This window comes from Rhinopithecus roxellana, chromosome 10 (assembly GCF_007565055.1).
Source record: "Rhinopithecus roxellana isolate Shanxi Qingling chromosome 10, ASM756505v1, whole genome shotgun sequence".
In the NCBI taxonomy this organism is placed as follows: Eukaryota; Metazoa; Chordata; class Mammalia; order Primates; family Cercopithecidae; genus Rhinopithecus; species Rhinopithecus roxellana.
The window spans coordinates 96,421,753-96,442,707 of record NC_044558.1 but is presented as its reverse complement, the minus strand read 5'-3'; the positions used below and the strand labels follow the sequence as shown (position 1 = coordinate 96,442,707).

The window sequence follows — 20,955 nt, the reverse complement described above, 5'->3', positions numbered from 1 at the left end:
TGTGAGGATTGAAGAGATACAGTATAACATTTAGATGAGACATTAAATAAAGAGGACCCAGTGGTGTTTTTAAAAAACCGTTGGCATTGTTGTTACTACTTTTACTCAGGAAGATGTATGATGCCACACCTATAAAATTTAACCCTAAGCTTGGATTTTTTTTTTTTTTTTTCTGCTTCTGCCAGAAAAAATAACAAGCTTTTCTGAAGTGAGAACCTGTTCTCAGCCACGAGTCCTGTTCAAGATCCCTAATGATTACTTGGCATTTCTGCGACACAGGCAGGTCCTCAGGTGAGATCTCCAGACTTTACTGCTGGGGCAGGAAGAGTAAATGGTTCAGAAGATGGCTACTTTTTCTCTCCAAGCCTTTTACAGGTTGATGCAAAAGTAATTACAACTTAGTGTTTTTTTAAAAAAGTTAAAAACCACAATTACTTTTGCACCAACCTAATACCTTCCCTCCTGTGGTCAGGTGGGCTCTGTTAGTTTGTTTCAAGGATTACTGATGATGTTTGACAGATGCGAATCACTGTTGAGAAGGGGTCACAGAGGTCCCTTGATACGTTCATGTGGCGGGAGGCTAGCACCAACTTTTTTTTGGTTATAAAAGGGTATTATTTTATTGTCCTTATTAATACTAATAATAGAGCACACTTATTAAATGCTTTTCAGTAATATGTAATTCATCTAATACCTCTGGGAGATAATACTATTATGTCCAATGTTTGTTTTAATAATTTTTAAATTTCTTTGTATAGATGTAGGGGGTACAGGTTTCTTACATGCATATATTGTGCAGTGGTGGAGTCTGGGCTTTTAGTGCACCTATCACCCGAATGGTGAACACTGTACCAATAGATAATTGTTCAACCCTTACCCCCATCCCATCTCCCACCTTTTGGAGTCTCCACTGTCTTATTCCACTGTTTGTCCATGTGGGCCCATTGTTTCACTCCCACTTCTAAGTGAAGTCATGCAGTATTTGCCTTTACGTTTCAGAGTTATTTCACTTAGGATAAATGGCCCCTAGTTCCATCCATCTTTTTACTCTGGGTGGTATTTTCGTGTGGGTGCTACTTTGAGTAAAGTAGCCTGGTAGAGAGATTGTTTTCTGGAAGTCTGGCTTTCTGAATAATTCATTTCAGTGTTTTTAACTGGGCTGATAGTGCGTTTTGTATAGAATGGCAAAGTCATCAAGCATCTAAAAAAATCATCTCAGTATGGGAGCCTCCGTGGGTCAGTGCTGTGTGCTTTAGGCTGCTAGCAAAAGCTGTCCCTTTGGGAAAAAACAGTTACTGGTGATTTAGATAAAAACTTAGTATATAATTTAGAGCTTCTCTTCAGAAAAGCATCTGTTAGTGGACAGGACCAGTTCTGCAGTAAAGTCTTTACTGGTCCTTGGCAGGATTAGTAACTGTAAGGACAATGCAATAGGCTATACATAAAACCAAATATATTAAATGTCATGGACTGTCTTGCATTCTGAAATGTGTACCTTTTGCTTTGTTAATGTTAAAATGGGCCTTTCTTTGTTGGGTGCTGTCACAAAGTAGGCACCAGTAAATATTTATTTAGTGAATGGATGAATATGATAATGATGACAGCAAATAATCATGTTTGATTTTTCCCTCGAGTCCTTACTTGGCAAAATAAAAGCTGACTTCTCAGTTTTGGTTTCCCAAATACTGTGGCCTATTCCAGAAAATTCAAATATCTGGAATCTTTGACCTACAGGATACCTGGTTTGAATTAGAGCTTTATGGGTGGGATTGATTCATTCTTTGTTCATTCGTAAAGCTGGACCTGCCCTTATCCTATGCCAGGTGCTGTTCTCTTCCTTAAGAATGAGATTATTTAATACAGGATGTAGCATCCCTGGTCTTGGTGAATTGCACAAAAGAGCCTGTAGGAGGTTTGGACTTGTGCTGGAGAGCTGTTAGCACTTTGGATGGTGTTGACAGGTCCTGAGTATCTCTGCTGCCCAGGTCCTGCCCACCCTCTGCTCTTGAGCCTCTTTCTGTGTGTGTTTTCCACACAACAATCTACAACACCTACTTGCCCATTTTCCTTGCAGGGTTTGTGCAGGTTTGCAAACATGTTCACCCTGTCTCAGACCTCGAGAGCATGGTTCATCGATAGAGCCCGTCAGGCACGAGAAGAAAGGCTTGTGCAGAAGGAGCGGGAGCGGGCAGCTGTCGTGATCCAGGCCCACGTCCGGAGTTTTCTCTGTCGGAGTCGACTGCAGAGAGATATCAGGTAAGGGCTAGGATCTCCCTAGCACATGCTTCTCTGGCTCCCAATGAATGGCAGATACATGAGGTTTTTCTTAAGAGTGCTTGAAAAGCCTTCCAGGTGCTGCAAGCTCTTAATTTAGAATGTCTTTTTTTGCCCTTTCCTTTCTAGGAGAGAGATTGATGACTTTTTTAAAGCAGATGACCCTGGGTCCACTAAAAGAAGTGCACTTTGTATTTTTAAGATTGCCAGGAAACTGCTATTCGTATTCAGAATCAAAGAGGATAACGAGGTAAAATGATAATAGCAAACATGTGTAATACTTCCATATGTCAGATCTTTTATAATTATTAATATTAACTCAGTTTGTTCTTATAGCAGCTTTATGAACTACTTACTGTCACCCCCATATCCTGTCCCTTTTGTTTTCTTGGGACCTGTTTTGGAGGGATTATGCCCAGTGCTTTTAGGAATCTTTTCACGTTGACCATTATAAGCACAAGTTGAACTCAGATGCATGCAGGAGCCGGGAAGTTTAGGTAAATGAGTAAAAAAAACCATATATGAGATAAAACATAATACAAAATACAAATCATATTAAACGGTAACTGACAGGCAGCAGTGGTAAGGACATCAAAGGAAGTAGTAGGGTCTGTGGCCTGCCCCATCCACGGGGAGCAGCTACTACACAGCTTGGTGGTGGACTCATACTCTGAATTTTTTTTTTTTTTTTTTTTTTTTTTTTTTGAGACAAAATCTCGCTGTGTCGCCAGGCTGGAGTGCAGTGGCGCAATCTCGGCTCACTGCCAGTCTTTACCTCCTGGGTTCAAGCAATTCTGCTGCCTCAGCCTCCCAAGTAGCTGGAACTACAGGCATGTGCCACCATGCCCAGCTAATTTTTGTGTTTTTAGTAGAGATGGGGTTTCACCGTGTTAGCCAGGATGGTCTCAATCTCTTAACCTCATGATCCACCCACCTAAACCTCCCAAAATGCTGGGATTACAGGCATGAGCCACTGCACCCAGCCTCTGATTTTTTTTTTTTTTTTAAAGAGATGCCAAAGATCTGAGTCTTTATGCTCAATATTCATGCATTCATTCATTTTCTGAGACAGGGTATCACTGTCGCCCAGGCTGGAGTGTAGTAGCACTATCACGGCTCACTATAGTCTTAACCTCCTGAGGCTCAAACGATTCTTCTACCTCAGCCTCCTGAGTAGGTGAGACTGCGGGTGTGTGCCACCACGTGCGGCAAATTTTTGTATTTTTTGTAGAGATAGGGTTTTACCATATTGCCCAGGCTGGCCTTAAACACCTGGGCTCAAGTGATCCACCTTCCTCAGCCTCCCAAAGTGCTGGGATTACAGGCATGAGCCACCATCAGTGTTCTAATTTGTAAATCTTGGCAATTAATTTGAAATTTTTTTTTTTTTTTTTTTGAGATGGAGTCTCACTCTGTCGTCCAGGCTGGAGTGCAGTGGCCGAATCCCAGCTCACTGCAAGCTCCGCCTCCTGGGTTTACGCCATTCTCCTGCCTCAGCCTCCCGAGTAGCTGGGACTACAGGCGCCTGCCACCTCGCCCGGCTAGTTTTTTTTTTTTTTTTGTAGTTTTTAGTAGAGACGGGGTTTCACCATGTTAGCCAGGATGGTCTCAATCTCCTGACCTCGTGATCCGCCTGTCTCGGCCTCCCAAAGTGCTGGGATTACAGGCTTGAGCCACTGCGTCCGGCCTGAAATTTTTTAAATATCCTGCAAATCATACAAAGGGTGCCAGTTTGCACCTGAGGGATTAGAATGATCAGCTTAAAAAATATAATCCCAGGAAAGCAGCTAGTTATCTGTAATAGTACTAACAATGCCTTTGAGGCATGTCTCCATGTTACCAGCTGTTAGGTGTTCACTGTTGCTAAGCTTCACATTGTGCCAACCCTCTCTAGGCACTGGGCCCTTGGGAGGAAACAGGACAGGCAAGGTCTCTACGCTCATGGAACTCATAGCCCAGCAAGAGAGGGAGGACTATGCAGGCAGTGAACACGTGATTGCGTAGATGAGGACAGATAAGCTGGAGGAGGTGACCCTCATCTTACAGAGAAGGAAACCAGCTCAGTGTGGTAGGGCAGCTGCCCAGTATCACATGGTTTAAGGGCGGATCCAGGATTGGTATAGCCAAAATGGAACCTGTATTCTAGTTTCCACTTTTCTTCCTTTTGCAGTACAGGATACAAATTATGATACAGCAGCCTTTGGCTGCTGTCTCTGAGGCAAAATCAGTATCCATGGTGCTTAAGAAACAGTAAACTGGAGAGCACAATTGAGGAGACAGCAGCAGGCCTGCAGGAATCCAAGTCCAGTTGGCCAGATTGATATTGTTTTTTGAAAGAAGCCTCAATTTGGATTTTTGTGTGAAATATACCAGTTTCTAAAACATTTCTATAGGGTTCCTCCAGCTCTTGGGCCACCCGTTGGAGAACCCTTTAGTCTTTCTGACCTTCAGTGTCCTCATCTGTAGGAAGGAACCGCATGTGATTATGTCTGTGAATCACTTGGCACAATAACCTGCACGTGCCAGGTACCCGCTGAAGGCTTGTTTTCACTTTTTGATGGGTTGTGGGAATGTATAACCCCCAGTGTGTCTCTTTGCAGAGATTTGAGAAGTTGTGTCGCAGCATCCTGAGCAGCATGGATGCTGAGAATGAGCCGAAGGTAAGTGGATGGGAGCCGCAGTGTCTCCCACAAGCTCTTAAGGGCTAACCTACTGGACTCTGAAAGTTCCTGTTGAATGTTAGGACCAATTCACACACAAATGCAAATAGATAGTAGATGGAAAACATTACCAAAGTACAAATGATTCCTTAGTTTCTTCATGATCCAAGTAGCTACGTTCTGCTCTTGCCACAACACAGAATAGTAAATTTTCTTACTAGGCTATTTTGTCTTTGGGTTTAGTGTTAAAATAAGTCCTGTTTGCAGCTTATTCATCCATTCATGTCCATTGCTTTGTCTGGCACTGGACCTAACTAATAGGTCCAGTTCCAACAGTTACAGCATATGTGATATGATCTCTATAACAGCCCATGACATTCCTCTTTTTCCCACCTATAGGTGTGGTATGTGTCCCTGGCTTGTTCTAAGGACCTCACGCTCCTTTGGATTAAACAGATCAAGAGCATTCTGTGGTACTGCTGTGATTTTCTCAAGCAGCTCAAGGTAAAAAAAAACAAAAAAAAAAAACCAGAAACAATAAATATGTCATTTTCACCTGTAGACTTTAGTCTGTATTTTCAGAGTCCCTATCAATCAGAGTTGCTAGCTGAGCCCCTGTTCTGGAAGAGAGGAATTTTGATGCTGTTATCAATGTGAGCCCTTCTTTGGTGTGTGTTGGACCCTTAACCCATTTGCCACGCCACAGCCTCCATGCCAGGGAATCTGTCACTTTCCTTCCTGTTCATTTAATGTAATCAGTACTTTATGATCTACATTATTATACTAGTCAGGCCTCTTGTTACAAGTACAGAAGCCCAACTTGAGCACAGCTAGTATCACCTACCGGTTAAGCAAGGAAGAGAACGTTGTGCTCTAGAATATATTCAGTAACATGGCAGCTGGGGATAAGGAGAGCCAGGGGTTTCTGGATTCTCCCTCTCATTCTTTTCTCTCATCCCTGCTCCCCTTTGGGGTCACCTCGTCCTTTCCTGCTATAATCATGGCAACCACCAGTTTTGACTTTATAGTCTTATCCTGTCTTGACTAAAGGGAAGAGAGGTCTCCCAACCAGTTCAAAAATGCAGGTTTCTTGTAGGTCCAGTGGAATCCTGGGTTCGTCTCTGAACCAGTCAAAGTGGCAAGAGGAATGGGGTACTGTCACTAACCCAGCCTGGTCCTGTGCTCCCCCACCCCCTTCAGTGTTCTGAAAAGGATGGACAGGGGTGTGAGCAGACATATACAGGAGCCTTTTCTACTTTGCACGTAGGGAAAGAGAGGTTTCAGGGACAGAGGCTTGGCAAGGACACAGGTAGCAGCTCAGTAATGGAACGAAAGTCCCTGGACCACCCACCATGCCAGTAATAATCCATTCCCAGCCATCCCTCTTTGGGTGCTCAGGAATGGCTCTTGCCAATGACACAGCCAAGGCAGTGGCCAGCAGCAAGCCACACCTGGCTTGTTAGGTGAGACATGGCTCAGGGCAGGGTTTCCACACTATGTTGCTTGGAGCCCTGGGAGTCCACCAGAATGACTCAGGGCCAAGTGGACAGGGTATTTCCCTACCTGCAGTCTGCCAGGCGGATCCTTGTTTATCTGTTCTCTGTGTGTACATTCCACAACAGGTTGTTCTTTGAGGAGAGGCTCTTCTATTTTGAACAGACAAAAAAAAGTTTATGCAAAGAAATAGACATCAGGAGAAAAAGGGCCCTGACTCTGGAGCCAGGAATATGTGAAATTCAGTCCTGATTCCACTGCTAATTTCCCACGTGACCTTGAACAAGCTGCTTCCCCTCTCTTACTGTCCATGAGCTTAGGGTTTTGAACTCAGTGGTCTCCAAGGTTGTCCTGTTATAGGTGGACCTGCTATAGGGTCTTTGGGCCTGCTATAGGGTCTGTGGGCCTAGAAAGCAGTCAGGCCTTTTGCTTAACTTACACTTGGTGAAACAATGAACTGTCATCAAAATTAGAACAGCAGCCAACATTACATGGAGTGAGTTATGTGCCAGGCACTGTTCTTAGTGCATTGTATGCATTAATCCGTTTATTTCTCACAACAACCCTATGAGGAAAGCAGTGTTATTATTTCTGGTTAACAGATGAGGAAACTGAGGCACAGAGAGGTTAAGAAACTTGCCTAAGCTCACACAGCTAGTAAGTGGTGAAGTCAGAAGGCTGAGCCCAGAGTCCCAGTCATGCTCACTTGCATTTCTGCTCTGTTTCTGCAGAGTTCAGACAGACAGGCAGACACATGTACATACAGCAAGCCAGCCCTGGTCATCTTGTTTTCTAGGGATTCTCAGTTCTCCATTCCCAGGAATATATGATTCCATGGTCAAGCACTAGAGCGTCAGATTCCTTGTTATTTAACTCTTGAAGTGGTCATTGCCCAAGAGAAAAAGAATGAAGACTGACTTATAATCCTGACTCAGTGATTCCAGGCTGAGTGCCCGTAGAGCACTTGTAAAGTGAACACTTCGCTGTCTGGAATCAGAGGACCTGTGTCTTAAATCTTGCTGTGTTTATTGTTTCCAGCCTGAAATCCTGCAAGACTCCCGACTCATCACCCTGTACCTCACGATGCTTGTCACCTTCACAGACACTTCAACGTGGAAAATTCTTCGGGGAAAAGGTCTGTGGGACTTGCTTCAAAATATTCTGTAACGAACATTTCCACAGAGAGTTCAGGGACCTTTTTTCCTTTGTAAGAAACATTTTTGCCACCACAAGCCTCAGGGAAGGCCCTGAGACCATACCAATGAGGATGCCCTTGGCACTGACCATTAGACTGCGTCACAGTATCCAGAATCCATTCAGCATTGTGTGTTGTACTCTACCCTTCTTTGAATTTACATTTAAAGGCATGGTTCTTCTGATCTTAATTTTTATAATTCCTACAGTGCCTTAGCCTCCAAGTGATAACATTCACTTAAGCCTTGTCATTTTACTTGGAAAATCATTAGGTTGTGAATAATTCTATTTTGCCCATAAAATTTGTATTATAAACTGCCTCCTTCCCTGGTAAGTGTCCTTAGCCCCATGTGTTTCATATGGTCATTTCATTCATCTGTTCAACAAGTAGCCCATATGTGCCAGATGCCGCTAGGCGCTGAAGAGACAGAGATAAGCAAAACAGAAAGGGGCATTGCCCTCCGGGGACTTTAGGTGCTCCCTTCCTCACAGAACTTAATGAGGAAAACAGGCATTAAATAGACGTCGCTCATAGATATAAAATGACAATAATGTGTTAAGTGCTTGGAAAGAAGCCTGCAAGAGAAATGAGAGTGTCCAGTAGGGTGGGGAGGCCTTGCTTGGTCTGGGGTTCTAGCTTTCCTGAAGAAGTGGTGTGTGAGCTGAGAGCTGGAGAGAGACCTAGGATTCACAGAGTGAAGAGCGGGGATGAAACAGAAAGCAGGGGAAACTATGCAAAGGCTCCAGGTCAGCAAGGAGGGTTTATTTCAGGCATGACCCTGGCCTCTTGGAGGGAACCCAAAAATTGTTGAGTTCTGGGCCCTGCCCAGAAGCTCATGTCCCATTGAGGAGAGGAGGCATCCCTCCAGAGAAGACATTGCTAGGCCCTAGGAGAGAATTAGAAAAGGTGCTACAGGACCTCAGAGGCCAGAGACGTCACTTCTGGCTAGGGGCGTGACGGGACCCATCAATCAAGAGGTGACACTTGGGCCAGGCCTTCCAGGAGGGATAGAGTTCCAGATACGCATTGCCTCCCTGTGCTCTGGCACCAGGCCTAAGGGAAAAGGAAGGCAAGCCAGGGGCATCTCATTTCTTAGGGCCTTGGGTGTGGGACACAATTTCCTGTCCCACATCAACAGTCACATTATGGCAAGAGATTTTTTTGTTCTCACTGTTTTCTTTGTTTAGGTGAAAGTCTTCGACCAGCGATGAACCACATTTGTGCAAATATAATGGGACATCTCAACCAGCATGGATTTTATTCTGTGCTGCAGGTCTGTGACCCCTGCTCCCCAATGTGCAACTTCCCCACTCTCCAACACCTGCAGCTGTATTTTTACATTTGCGTTCAGCATACCTGGTGCCCTCCTCAGAAACGCTTTTCATAGGAAGAGCTTGATGCCTGCTGTCCTCTTCTTCCTTCCCCTGCCTTGTCTAACTTGTGGGTCAGGTAAAGGGAGGACAGTGGTGCCGGAATCCCCTGAATGCTCTACGTTTTTGACTGCAAGGGTAATCCAGTCTTTTGACATTTAAACTCTGGAAGGAGACCTCAGGGCTTGTTCCCTCAGATTCCTTCTTGGTTGATGTCTAGAATCGTATTTCTAGCTCTGTGTCCTCAAACAGCCCTTTCCACTTCGTACCTTGTTGTGCCAGATCATACCTCTAGGGAATCGTTAAGAAAGCCTGATTGCTGTTTAAAGGCACTATGGAATTCTTGAGTTTGAGAAGTAATGTTGATTTTGCCCTTCCTTCTACCTAGCGCTGTGATGGGCTGTTTCCTGGTTTGGTTTCACATGCTTCTCACAACAACCCTGTGAGGTGGTCTGTTGGCAGAAGCTGGTATGACTGGCAGTTGTCTCACTAGAGGAAACTTCTACTTCACACCATAATTGAACGGCTTCTAAAATAATATGGTGTCTTTAAATTTTAAGTCTGGCATTATTTTTATTAGCTGTTTTTTTAACTTTATTATTAAAGAATTTCTAACCATAATATTTAAAGTAGAGAAAGAGTGGTAGAGTTAACCTCATTACCCAATACTTTCTTCCCTTTCCTTTTGTAAAAACACTGCATACGGTTTTTTTTTTTTTTTTTTTTTTTTTTTTTTAAGAGACAGGTTGCTCTGTCACCCAGGCTGGCCTCAAGGAATCCTCCTGCCTGGCTCACAGTAGTTTTCGTATCTGAAGGACTCATTTTAGTTTTTTGCTTTTTTATGTACAAATGAATATAAAGTTGGTATCATCCTCTGACCAATTAAAACATTCTTTTCAGGTATTATTAACCCGTGGCCTGGCAAGACCCCGTCCTTGTCTATCCAAAGGCACTTTAACAGCAGCCTTTTCTCTAGCATTGCGGTGAGTAAGAAACCATAGCTGAGGTGTTGGCATGTTCCTGAATGCTTCCTCCTTTTGGTTTTTCTTTCTCTCGTTACTGGTATTAGGTATAGACTTGCCCACTTTGTCAGAATTTAAGAGAAACGTTGTTCTTAATGAAAGTGAACACATTTGTGACTGCTCAAACTTCTTCTTAATCTTCAGTCTTGAATATTTCTTAATCTTCAGCCCTGAATATTATTGCAGTGTGATCTTTGGAAACTATTCAAAATGAATTTCTTTTATCTAAAAGAGACCAAAATGCAATCATTTTTCCTTTTGAAGTTTTAATTGGCAAAACAAAAAACCTAAGAGCCAGAAGAAGTCCAACGAAGGGCAGGGTGAGAGGATTAAGGAAGTAATGTGAACACGCATGTGAAATGTTAGAATTTGGAGGACCAGAGAAGAGGTAATATTTGCCTTCACTTAGTTTAGAGATGTCAAGTACTGAAGAAGCTAAGTAATTCCTTATGGAAATTATACCTGCAATTCTGAGAATTGTCAAATGTAAAACACCATGCTTATTCATAGGTCCAGAACATGTTTAAACTGTCGAGGGGAACACTAGCTTGGGGAGATGTTAATAATCCTGGAAGAGTGTAATGGTGGAACCAGCTTGGTGAAAGCTGCCGCTCTGCCCCCATCTGTGGATCTACAGTACACCTTCATGCTGAGAGCTCTGAGAAGTCCTGCTATGCTAGCCGGACCCCATGGGCTTATTTAACCCGGGGTTGGCCCAAACATATCTGAGCATGGAATACCTCTGCCTTGTTTTTTGGATGCCGTTGATATCCCATGAAATCATTTTCCATGGAAAACCTATTTGAAAAATGATGGGCTAGAGCATGGGTTGGCCAAATTTTCTAGAAAGAGCTGGATGAATATTTTCAGCTCTATGGGCCATACAGCCTCTGTCACAACGACTCTGCCATTGCATCTTGAAAGCAGCCGTAGATTGTACAGACACAAATGAGCATGACTGTGTTCCAGTAAAACTTTATTTACAGAAATAGGCCATAGTTTATAAAACACCTGGTCTAGACTGTGCTTTCCGCTAACCACTAACCAGAGGGGGCTGTTTAAATTATTTAAACTAATATATCCAAAATGTTATTTTTACATGTAATCAATGTTTTAAAATTATTTTAATTAAAATTAAATAACGTGTTACATTTTTCTCTTCATGCCAAGTCTTCAAAACTGGTATGTACTTAGAGCACGTCTGAATTTGGACCAGCCACATTTTTAAGTGCTCAGTAGCCACGTGTAGCCAGTGGCTACCACATTAGACCGCATGCTTCTAGAGGCTAGACCCTTACACAGAAGAACAGGATGTAACCAGTTATGCTATCATTAGTTACGGAAATAGAGCTAATTATCTAATAGACAATTGTGCCTTCATTTCATACTTTTAGAGAAGTTATGTGAGTTGTATTTAATGGGCCCTAATGTCTAGATACAAACAGGTTTTCCCAGAAGCCTAAGAAACAGATTCACTGCAACTGTCCCTACCCAAGTCACCTTGTGAGGCAGCTCATTCCAGCAGCATTGCCCGCTGTCCTCTGGCAGACACAGTGAAGGTTAGCACACTGAGGCCTGAACTCTCAAACTCAGGAGCAGCTCTGCCTCCCCCTCCACCTCCAGAGACACAAGCTCTAGGAGCACCTCACTTTTCTTTCCTGTCCAGCATCCCTCCCCTGCCCCCCGGTGTGGTTGTAATTCACATGTAATTCACCAGCATGCTCACATCCAGTCATTCTACCACACTTAAATTCTCCTTTAAGAATATAACCAGCAGCCATCCTTGTAGTTTTTCTTCTCTGTATGTATTAGATTCCACTGAATCACTTGTTAAGGCCAGGCTACTCTAAAGCCTTTTTCCCAAATAGTACTTTTCCCCTCTGAATGTTTGTGTATAATTGAACACAATCAGGACCTTTTAAAATAAGATATCAGTGGTTTCATCATACAGGAATATAGTGAAAGTCTATAAAATCGTCAGTGGTGTACCAAGACATGATCACTAAATCCTGAAATATGAATAGCTAACATTGATGGGCCACACGTTGTTCTAAAACTTTTACACGTTAACTGACTCCTCACCACATTCTCTTATCTCCGTTTTATTTATTTATTTGTGAGACAGGGTTGCACTTTGCCATCAAGGGTGGAGTGCAGTGGCATGATCAGAGCTCACTGCAGCCTCAAACTCCTGGGCTCAAGCCATCCTCCCACCTCAGCCTCCCATGTAGCTAGGCTACAGGCACATGCCCAGCTAATTTTTTTATTTTTAAAATTTTTGTAGAGATGGGGTCTCACTATATTGCCCAGGCTGCTCTCAAACTCCTGGCCTCAAGTGATCCTCACGCCTCAGCCTCTCAAAAAGTGCTGGGATTATAGGAGTGAGCCACCACACGTGGCTTTTCTCCATTTTATAGATGAGGAAGCTAAGGCCCAGAGAAGTTAAACCGTTTGCTCTTGGTCACACATCAGGAATGGCCAGGCCAGAAACTAAACCCAGGTTATTTAACTCCAGAGCTCATACTCTTTCTTCTTATTCTTTGTACTTGCCTCACATGTTGGACACATGTTTGTATTCTAAGAATAATATATTTTATTTTAGTAAATAGCACGTGGGAACCTTCCCAGACTTGCCCTGTTCCTCACACTGCCATGGCATTGATTATCTGGACCCCTAGTTTGCCCAGGCACCTAGTCATGTACCCACTAGCCCTGGCTTCTGTTTTTCCCCATATGCCTGCCCAGCTCCCTGGTTGTACTCTGAGCTCTCTGTTAGCAGGGACTGTGCGTCAGTCATACCTCTTTTGTTTATCCTCCCCACCCCCCCAACCATGTCTAGCCCTGTTAAACATTCGACTAAGCAGTCCACTTACAGACTTTGTCACCCAGGGGTACTTAAATGCAGCAGCTACAGGTGGGCTAAAGAAAGATTCTGTTGACCTCATGGTGGGAAAATCGGTAATAAGAAATTGAGGGAGATGTAGGAGTGTTTGCAGTGTCTGTGGTTTTTGAGTCTGGCCTCATGCAGACTCAAAAGATCACACCCCTCCAAACATTGAGGCAGCCCTGCAGTCCTATAATGCTTCCACTGATAGTCGCTCCCAGTCAGTCAGGCCAAGTTACTTAGGGATATGGCCCAGGATGGAATCCACAGGTTTCTGTGAGAACTGCCAGAGAATGCTACAGCCCTTTGTGCCCTTGAAACGATGCAGTCCCTTCCTTTCAAATGCGAAGTGACTGGTTGTAGTTTCAGCAGCATTCTTTGTGGTTTGCTTTTCTTCTGTTTAGGGAATTGTGTTATTCTGTTTTAAACTTCTTTCTAACATGCAGAAAATAACATGGTTCTCTTTTCGTGTGCCCCACTCAGATCAGAGAGGTTAGCTTGGTTGGTTAGCCTCATCTAGACAAGTGGTGAACATAGGTACTGATATTTTCAACATTTCAGCCTCATAAAATGTCCTTGTTCCCAAAATGGTACTCTTGAAAGTGAAAGTGTACAGTGTGAATTCTGAGAGCCTAAATACCACTGACACCTCTGCTCATTGTTATTGGAGCACGTTAGCAGAAGAAACCTTTTTTCCCTCTGTAAGTTGTTCTCTTACCTTTTTTTCTGCATGACCTCTGAGTGATTTTTTAAAGTAACTTTATTGAAGTCTAATTCACATCTCATACACTTTATTCATTTAAAGCATACCATTCCCTGGCGTTTAGTGTGTTCACAAAGTTGTGCAACCATCACCTGCTGAGACCAACTTGGTCGGGGAGACCCTAACCCAGCAGTGCTAGAGGAATTAAAGACACACAGAAATATAGAGGTGTGGAGTGGGAAATCAGGGATCTCGCAGCCTTCGGAGCTGAGAGCCTTGAACAGAGATTTACCCACGTATTTATTGACAGCAAGCCAGTGATAAGCATTGTTTCTATAGATTATAGATTAACTAAAAGTATTCCTTACGGGGAAACAAAGGTATGGGCTGAAATAAAGGGATGAGTTGGGCTAGTTATCTACAGCAGGATCATGTCCTTAAGGCACAGATCGCTCATGCTATTGTTTGTGGTTTAAGAATGCCTTTAAGTGGTTTTCCCGCCCTGGGTGGGCCAGGTGTTCCTTGCCCTCATTCTGGTAAACCTACAGTCTGCCAGCGTGAGTGTCATGGCCATCACAAACATGTCACAGTGCTGCAGAGATTTTGTTTATGGCCAGTTTTGGGGCCAGTTTATGGCCAGATTTTGGGGGCTTATTCCCAACCATCACCACAATCTAATTCCATTAATATTTTATCACCCTGAAAAGAAACCTAATACCCATTAGCAGTCACTCCTTTTTCCCCTCTCCCCAGAACCCCTGGCAACAACTAATCTACTTTCTATCTCTTTGGATTTGCCTGTTCTGGACATCTCACATAAATGGAATCATGTAATATGTGGTCTTTGGCTACTGGCTTTTTTCACTTTGCATATTATAATAGGAGTTCATCCATGTTGTAGCATGGATTAGTACTTCATGCATTTTTATGGCCAAATAATATTCCATTATATGGATATACCACATTTGAGTTGTTTCTGCTTTTTGACTGTTATAAATGATACTGCTATGATCATTTATGTACAAGTTTTTGTGTAGACATATGTTTTCATTTCTCTTGGGCATATTTCTAGGAGTAGACTTACCTGGGTTATGTGGTAACTCCATGCTTAACCTTTTGAAGAATTGCCAAATTATTTTCCAAAACACCTGCACTATTTCACATTTCCAGCAGTAGTATGTGAGGGCTCCAGTTTCTCCACATCCTTGTCAACACTTGTTATCTGTCTTTTTTATTTAGCCACCCCAATGGGTGTACAGGGATGTCTCACTGTCGTTTTGATTTACAACTCCCTGTGATGTACTAGCTAGTGATGTTGAACATCTTTTCATGTATTTATTAACCATTTGTCTATCTTCCTTGGAGAAATGTATGTTTAGATCCTTCGTCCACTTTTTAATTGGATGTTTCATCTTTTATGAGAGTTGTGAGTTCTTTATGTGCTCTAGATACAAGTCCTTTTCAGAAAAGTGATCTGCAGCTGTTTCCTTCCATTCAATGGATTGTCTTTTCACTTTTTTGATAGTGTCTTTTGAATCACAAAAGTTTTAAACTTTGAAGAAGCACAACTTACCTATTTTTTTTCTTTTGACACTTGTGCTTTTAGTGTGATGTCTCAGAAATCGTTGCCTAACTTGAAATCTCAAAGCTGTGTTTTCTTCTAAGAATTTTATAGTTTTAGTTATGAAGCTGGCATTTAGGTCTGTGGCTCATTTCATTATTTTTTATGTATGGTGTGGGATAGGGATCATTATTTAATAGTATTTATCTTTTTTTGATTATGGAAGCAATACATACTTATTATAGAAAACCTAGATAAAGCAGAAAAACATAAAAAAGAAAAAAATTTCTCATGATTCTACAACCAGAGATACATTGTTGACTTTATCTGTCACCTCAATCTTTTAAAAATGTATCTATATTTGTGTTTATATTTCAAAACATTATATATGCTTATATATAGTATATATACTATATACTATGTATGTATATATTGTGTGTCTATAGTGCATATATACTTTTAAATACACTGCTTAACTGAAGTATGAGTTATTAGTGAGTTGTCACAGAGTGAACACACCTGGGTAAGCACCACCCAATAGAGAAATCGATTATACCAGCACTCAAAACCCCCTTTTTTCCCTCCCTCCCCATCATAGACTCCTTCCTCTTCCATGTATGTAGTTTTTCATCCTACCTTTTTTTAAAGTTGATTATAGCATGAGCATTCTCTCATGTCAGTAAAATTTCAAAACTGGTTTTTCATAGCTGCACAGTCTGGCATCAGCAACTGTACCATCACTGACTTGCCCATTTCCCTAGTGTGTGTCCCCAGTTTCAGCCTTCAGTTTTCTCAGAAATCCCATGCAGAATAATTTCTAGGTATTTGAGCACGTTGGTGGGGTTGTGCTTTTGTTCTGGATGCACACGGAGACCCTGTCTGAATGAGCGGATCTGTCTGTGTCTAGCCCTGTGATTGCTGCACAGTTCTCAGACAATCTGATTCGGCCATTCCTCATCCACATCATGTCTGTGCCTGCTCTGGTGACTCATCTCAGCACAGTGACCCCTGAGGTAAGCAGGCTCTGTGAGTTCCCCGCGAAAACCCAATTGTGTTTTTGCTTTTCTTCTTAGACATCAGAAAGTAAAATGGCTTCTCTGCTTATTTCCACACCTCCCTTTAATTGTTCTTTGGGACCAGTGGCCATGACAGACACACTTGTGTTAGTAGCCCAAAGAAGTGGGTTCTCATCTGTCCATTTTCTTCTTGGTGTTTACTAGCACATCCTGCATAACCAGGGGTGATCTGCAAGTGATCAGGTTCACTCTCTACAGGAAACTGTTCCTGGCAGTTTCTGATTTAACGGTCTGCCGTTGTTTGCAGCGCCTCACTGTTTTAGAATCCCATGACATGCTTCGTAAATTCATCATGTTTTTAAGAGACGAAGATCGATGCCGTGATGTATGTGAAAGTTTAGAAGGATGCCATACGCTTTGTCTAATGAGTGAGTATCCGTGGCTGGAACTTGACTGTATCCTGGCCATCAGGGAAAGCCCAAGTGTTTTGCCTGTCACTATTCTAGAGATTTGGTTGTTTTTTGTAACAGTTGGAAGTGCTTACAATAAAAAACACATATTTAGATAGATAGTTAAAATAGACATGTAAATTAAAATCACATGGAAAATATACTGGCCTGGTAAACTAGTTAAGTGACTATTAATGAACATTAGATGTCAGCCTTTAGCTTCCTGGCAGTCAAGGAAAAAGTGGAAATGCGGTGAATTGCCTGGATAATTCTCATCTCAAGGGAGAAGGGAGGGAGTAGTTAGGTGGGGCTTATATCAGAGCAACGCCTGCATTACCTGTTTTATAGTGTTTTCATTGTAGATGGAAGAAAGGATTTGTTAATAGAAGCATTTGAGGCAGAGGCACAAAATTCTCCTTGCCTAAATTTATTTTAGATAGGAAAAGCTGTTTTTTGTTTTGTTTTGTTTTGTTTGAAGACAGGGTCTCACTCTGTCACGCAGGCTGGAGTGCAGTGGCACAGTCATGGCTCACTGCATCCTAGACTTCCCAGGCTTAGGTGATGTCCCACCTCAGCCTCCTGAGTAGCTGGGACTACAAGCGCACACTACCATGACCGACTAATTTTTGTATTTTTAGTGGAGACAGGGTTTTTCACCACGTTGCCCAGACTAGTCTCAAACTCCTGGGCTTGAGCAATCCACACGCCTCAGCCTGTGGGATTACAGACTTGAGAGAAAAACTTCCCTGGGGCCAAATTTCATGAGGAGTTTATGGTGGCGAGTGTTCACTTGAGTGATGTTGACTAACTGGTGAATGTTGAATAACAGCGACTTCCCAGGACATTCAGATATTCTTCAAAGGTCATTTCTTATGTTGACCCTTGATTTTTAAGCATTAATATAATATTAAAATGTAATACTAACTAAATATCATTTACCTCTGTGTGCCTGACATTTTACCTGCTACTTCATCCTCATATGGACAGTAGGGATCATCATTCCCATCTTACAAATGAAGAAACAAGTTTGAGACATGGGTTGACAGCCACGGCGCACCTTGTCTGTGGCAAAACCAGGATTTGAAGTCAGCTCGGCTTGTTTCTTACCTTTGCACCACATAGCAGCCTCCAGCACTGACAGGTGCCCCTTATGTGGAAATGTCTTCCTGCACATGGGATGTGGCCGCCTGAGCCACAGACAGGAAGCAGGGCCGGGAGGCACCAAAGTGTTTGGGCCCATCACACTCAGCCTTCTCTCTCTCTAGGCAACCTCCTACACTTGGGCTCCCTCAGCCCCAAAGTGTTAGAGGAGGAGACAGATGGGTTCGTGAGTTTGCTCACCCAGATGCTGTGCTACTGTCAGAAGTACGTGTCCCAGAAGAAGTCTAACCTGACCCACTGGCATCCTGTCCTTGGCTGGTTCTCCCAATCTGTGGATTATGGGTGAGTCCCAGATGCAAATCACTGTCTTTCCTGCCTCTCTCCCACCATCTTCTTCTTTCTTTGTTTCTTCCAGCTTGTGGTGTTTTGTTTCTTATTACAAAAATAATACGTATTCATTATATATTAATAAACTGTGAATAAGAACAAAAGAGGATAAAAACCAGACCATTATCCTGTAAACCAAAGATAACTTGAGTGGACATCTTGTCAGTTTTCCTATCTAGAAATACTGATCGTCTTTTACAAAATTGAAATCATACTATTTTGTGTTTTGTTCCTTCCATTCAGTTATGGACCTTATCGATGTTTTTTCTTCTTCACTGTCACTTTTATTGATTGACTAGACTGCCATGTTTTGGAGGTGCTAAAACAAGACAAATGATTCAAAGGGAATAGACATCACCCAAAATCCTTTTCAAGAGGTGGAATATAAATTTTTTTTTTTTTTTTTTTTTTTTTTTTTTTTTTTTTTTGAGACGGAGTCTCGCTCTGTCGCCTGGGCTGGAGTGCAGTGGCCGGATCTCAGCTCACTGCAAGTTCTGCCTCCCGGGTTTACGCCATTCTCCAGACTCAGCCTCCCAAGTAGCTGGGACTACAGGCGCCCGCCACCTCGCCCGGCTAGTTTTTTGTATTTTTTTTTTAGTAGAGACGGGGTTTCACCATGTTAGCCAGGATGGTCTCGATCTCCTGACCTCGTGATCCGCCCGTCTCGGCCTCCCAAAGTGCTGGGATTACAGGCTTGAGCCACCGCGCCCGGCCATAAATTTTTAAAAGTTTAATTATGAACTTAAAAACACGAGAAACACTAGACTAGAAGAAGGGAGATCAAGTAAGGCGCAGCTTCACGAATTTGAAACATCTACCTGAGCTGAGATAAAGTGGTTTCTGGAGAGAAACCAGCTCTGCTGCCCACCTGTTTTCTTGTTCACGTATCTGCTCAAGGCATGGGGTGCCTGGCAGCAGAAAACTAAAGGCCAGGGGAGGAAATCCCCAAATTTGCTCTTTTTTGTAACTGAGTGACATCCCTGGGTCCTATCTAGTTAAAAAAGACTCATTGCTAGGGAACAGCCTGCCGCAGCGTGACACCCCAGCCTGAAGAGGACGGGGTGGAGGTGCTGAGAGTCAGGAGGCTGTGGGAGGTAAGCGAAGCAGAGCAGCACCTTCGCAGGCAGCCTGCTTTCTGCTCCACTTCCTCTTCTTGGAGGGACTTGGACGACTTGCTTTGCCTCGCTTTCCTCATCTGAAACCTGGGGATAATTTTCACCGTCCCTTTGATAGGGCTTTCTAGAAGGATTGAATGAGATAATGCATGTAAATCACCTACCAGCAGGCCTGGCCGTGCTCAGGGTTGGTGGCTATTAACAATATGATGATCGGCCGGGCGCGGTGGCTCAAGCCTGTAATCCTAGCACTTTGGGAGGCCGAGACGGGCGGATCACGAGGTCAGGAGATCGAGACCATCCTGGCTAACACGGTGAAACCCCGTCTCTACTAAAAAAAATACAAAAAATTAGCCGGGCGAGGTGGCAGGCACCTATAGTCCCAGCTACTTGGGAGGCTGAGGCAGGAGAATGGTGTGAACCTGGGAGGCGGAGCTTGCAGTGAGCTGAGATCCGGCCACTGCACTCCAGCCTGGGCGACAGAGCGAGACTCCGTCTCAGAAAAAAAAAAAAAAAAAAAAACAAAAAAACAATATGATGATCAATGTGGGAACCAGTAGGGAGGGGTGTCACCTCATCTTCTTGAGCAGGAAGGTGACAGCAGATTCCAGGAATTTGAGGGATGCTGAGTGCAGTGTGGAGTCAGGCAGGGAGCCCCTGGAAGGCAAGGAAACACTGAGGAGGCTGCTAAGTCATCTCGATTTGGCCCCCCACCACCTGCAGGCCAGCTGTGAGGAGGGAGGCCGTGCAGTGAGTACAAGATTGTTTTTGTCACCTGGGTGGTAGCAAGTGTCTTCAAGAAGAGTGTGACTCATGGAGCCTGGGGACCTGGGGAAAGCAGACAAGACGAAGAGTCAATGCCCTTGACATACCAGACCCTCAGCAATGATTTGTTAGTTTCACTTTTTATTTTTGTAATCTTCTTTGCCATGTTGAGTGCCAGGTCCTAGCTCCAGCTCCCAGAGGAAAGCTGTTAGGAGCTGTGTGGGCTGGCCCTGCATCAGGTGGAACCTGAAATGAAATGCCCTGCATCAGGTGGAACTGACAGACCAGGTCTCCTCTGCTCTCTCCTAGCCTTAATGAGTCAATGCACTTGATCACCAAACAGCTGCAGTTCCTGTGGGGGGTGCCTCTGATCCGGATCTTCTTCTGTGACATCCTGAGTAAGAAGCTGCTAGAGAGCCAGGAGCCAGCCCACGTGCAGCCAGCATCCCCCCAGAATGTGCTCCCAGTGAAGAGTGAGTGGTGGGAGCAGGCCCGACCCTGTCGCTCCGCTTGGCTAAAGTGTAGCTCCTGTTTCTTCCTGTGTGGATGTTCCACTGTGTTTGTGGGATGTTCTAACTTTGTTTTTGTTGTTGTTGTTAGAGACAGAGTCTCACTGTATCACCCAGGCTGCAGTGCAGTGGCACAATCATAGCTCACTACAGCATCTAACTCCTAGGCTCAGGTGATCCTCCCACATCAGCCTCCCAAGTATAATAGCTGGGACTAAAGGCGTGTACTGCCATGCCTGGCTAATTTTTTTTTTTTTTCTTTTGTAGAGATGGGGGCCTTACCTTGTTGCCCAGGTTTGTTTCCAATTCCTGACCTCAAGCAATCTGCCCACCTCAGCCTCCCAAAGTGCTGGGATGACATACATGAGCCATCACACCTGGCTTCTAGCTTGTTCCACAACAATTTTGAGGCTTGTTAAGTCACTAAGTTCATATATAGCAAAACAAAAA

The 20,955-nt window shown here is 43.5% G+C and overlaps 1 protein-coding gene across 14 annotated transcripts in view; it reads left to right on the top strand.

Moving 5' to 3' along the window:
* UBE3B (ubiquitin protein ligase E3B) overlaps positions 1-20,955 on the top strand; it is a 65,643-nt gene that overhangs the window by 4,037 nt on the left and 40,651 nt on the right. For 12 of the 14 annotated variants that reach the window (XR_004059472.1, XR_004059471.1, XM_030938325.1 and 9 more), the window contains exons 2-13: positions 186-291; positions 2,075-2,256; positions 2,404-2,524; positions 4,875-4,934; positions 5,334-5,438; positions 7,467-7,563; positions 8,811-8,896; positions 9,894-9,976; positions 16,071-16,176; positions 16,487-16,607; positions 17,894-18,071; positions 20,306-20,469. Coding sequence is in view for 12 of the 14 variants with exons in the window: in XM_030938325.1 (XP_030794185.1) it covers positions 2,096-2,256; positions 2,404-2,524; positions 4,875-4,934; positions 5,334-5,438; positions 7,467-7,563; positions 8,811-8,896; positions 9,894-9,976; positions 16,071-16,176; positions 16,487-16,607; positions 17,894-18,071; positions 20,306-20,469 (1,282 nt within the window). In the remaining 2 variants the exon portion in view is untranslated. The remainder of the gene's footprint in view (positions 1-185; positions 292-2,074; positions 2,257-2,403; positions 2,525-4,874; positions 4,935-5,333; positions 5,439-7,466; positions 7,564-8,810; positions 8,897-9,893; positions 9,977-16,070; positions 16,177-16,486; positions 16,608-17,893; positions 18,072-20,305; positions 20,470-20,955) is intronic. The other 2 variants (XM_010379505.2, XM_030938324.1) reach the window with 1 other exon arrangement.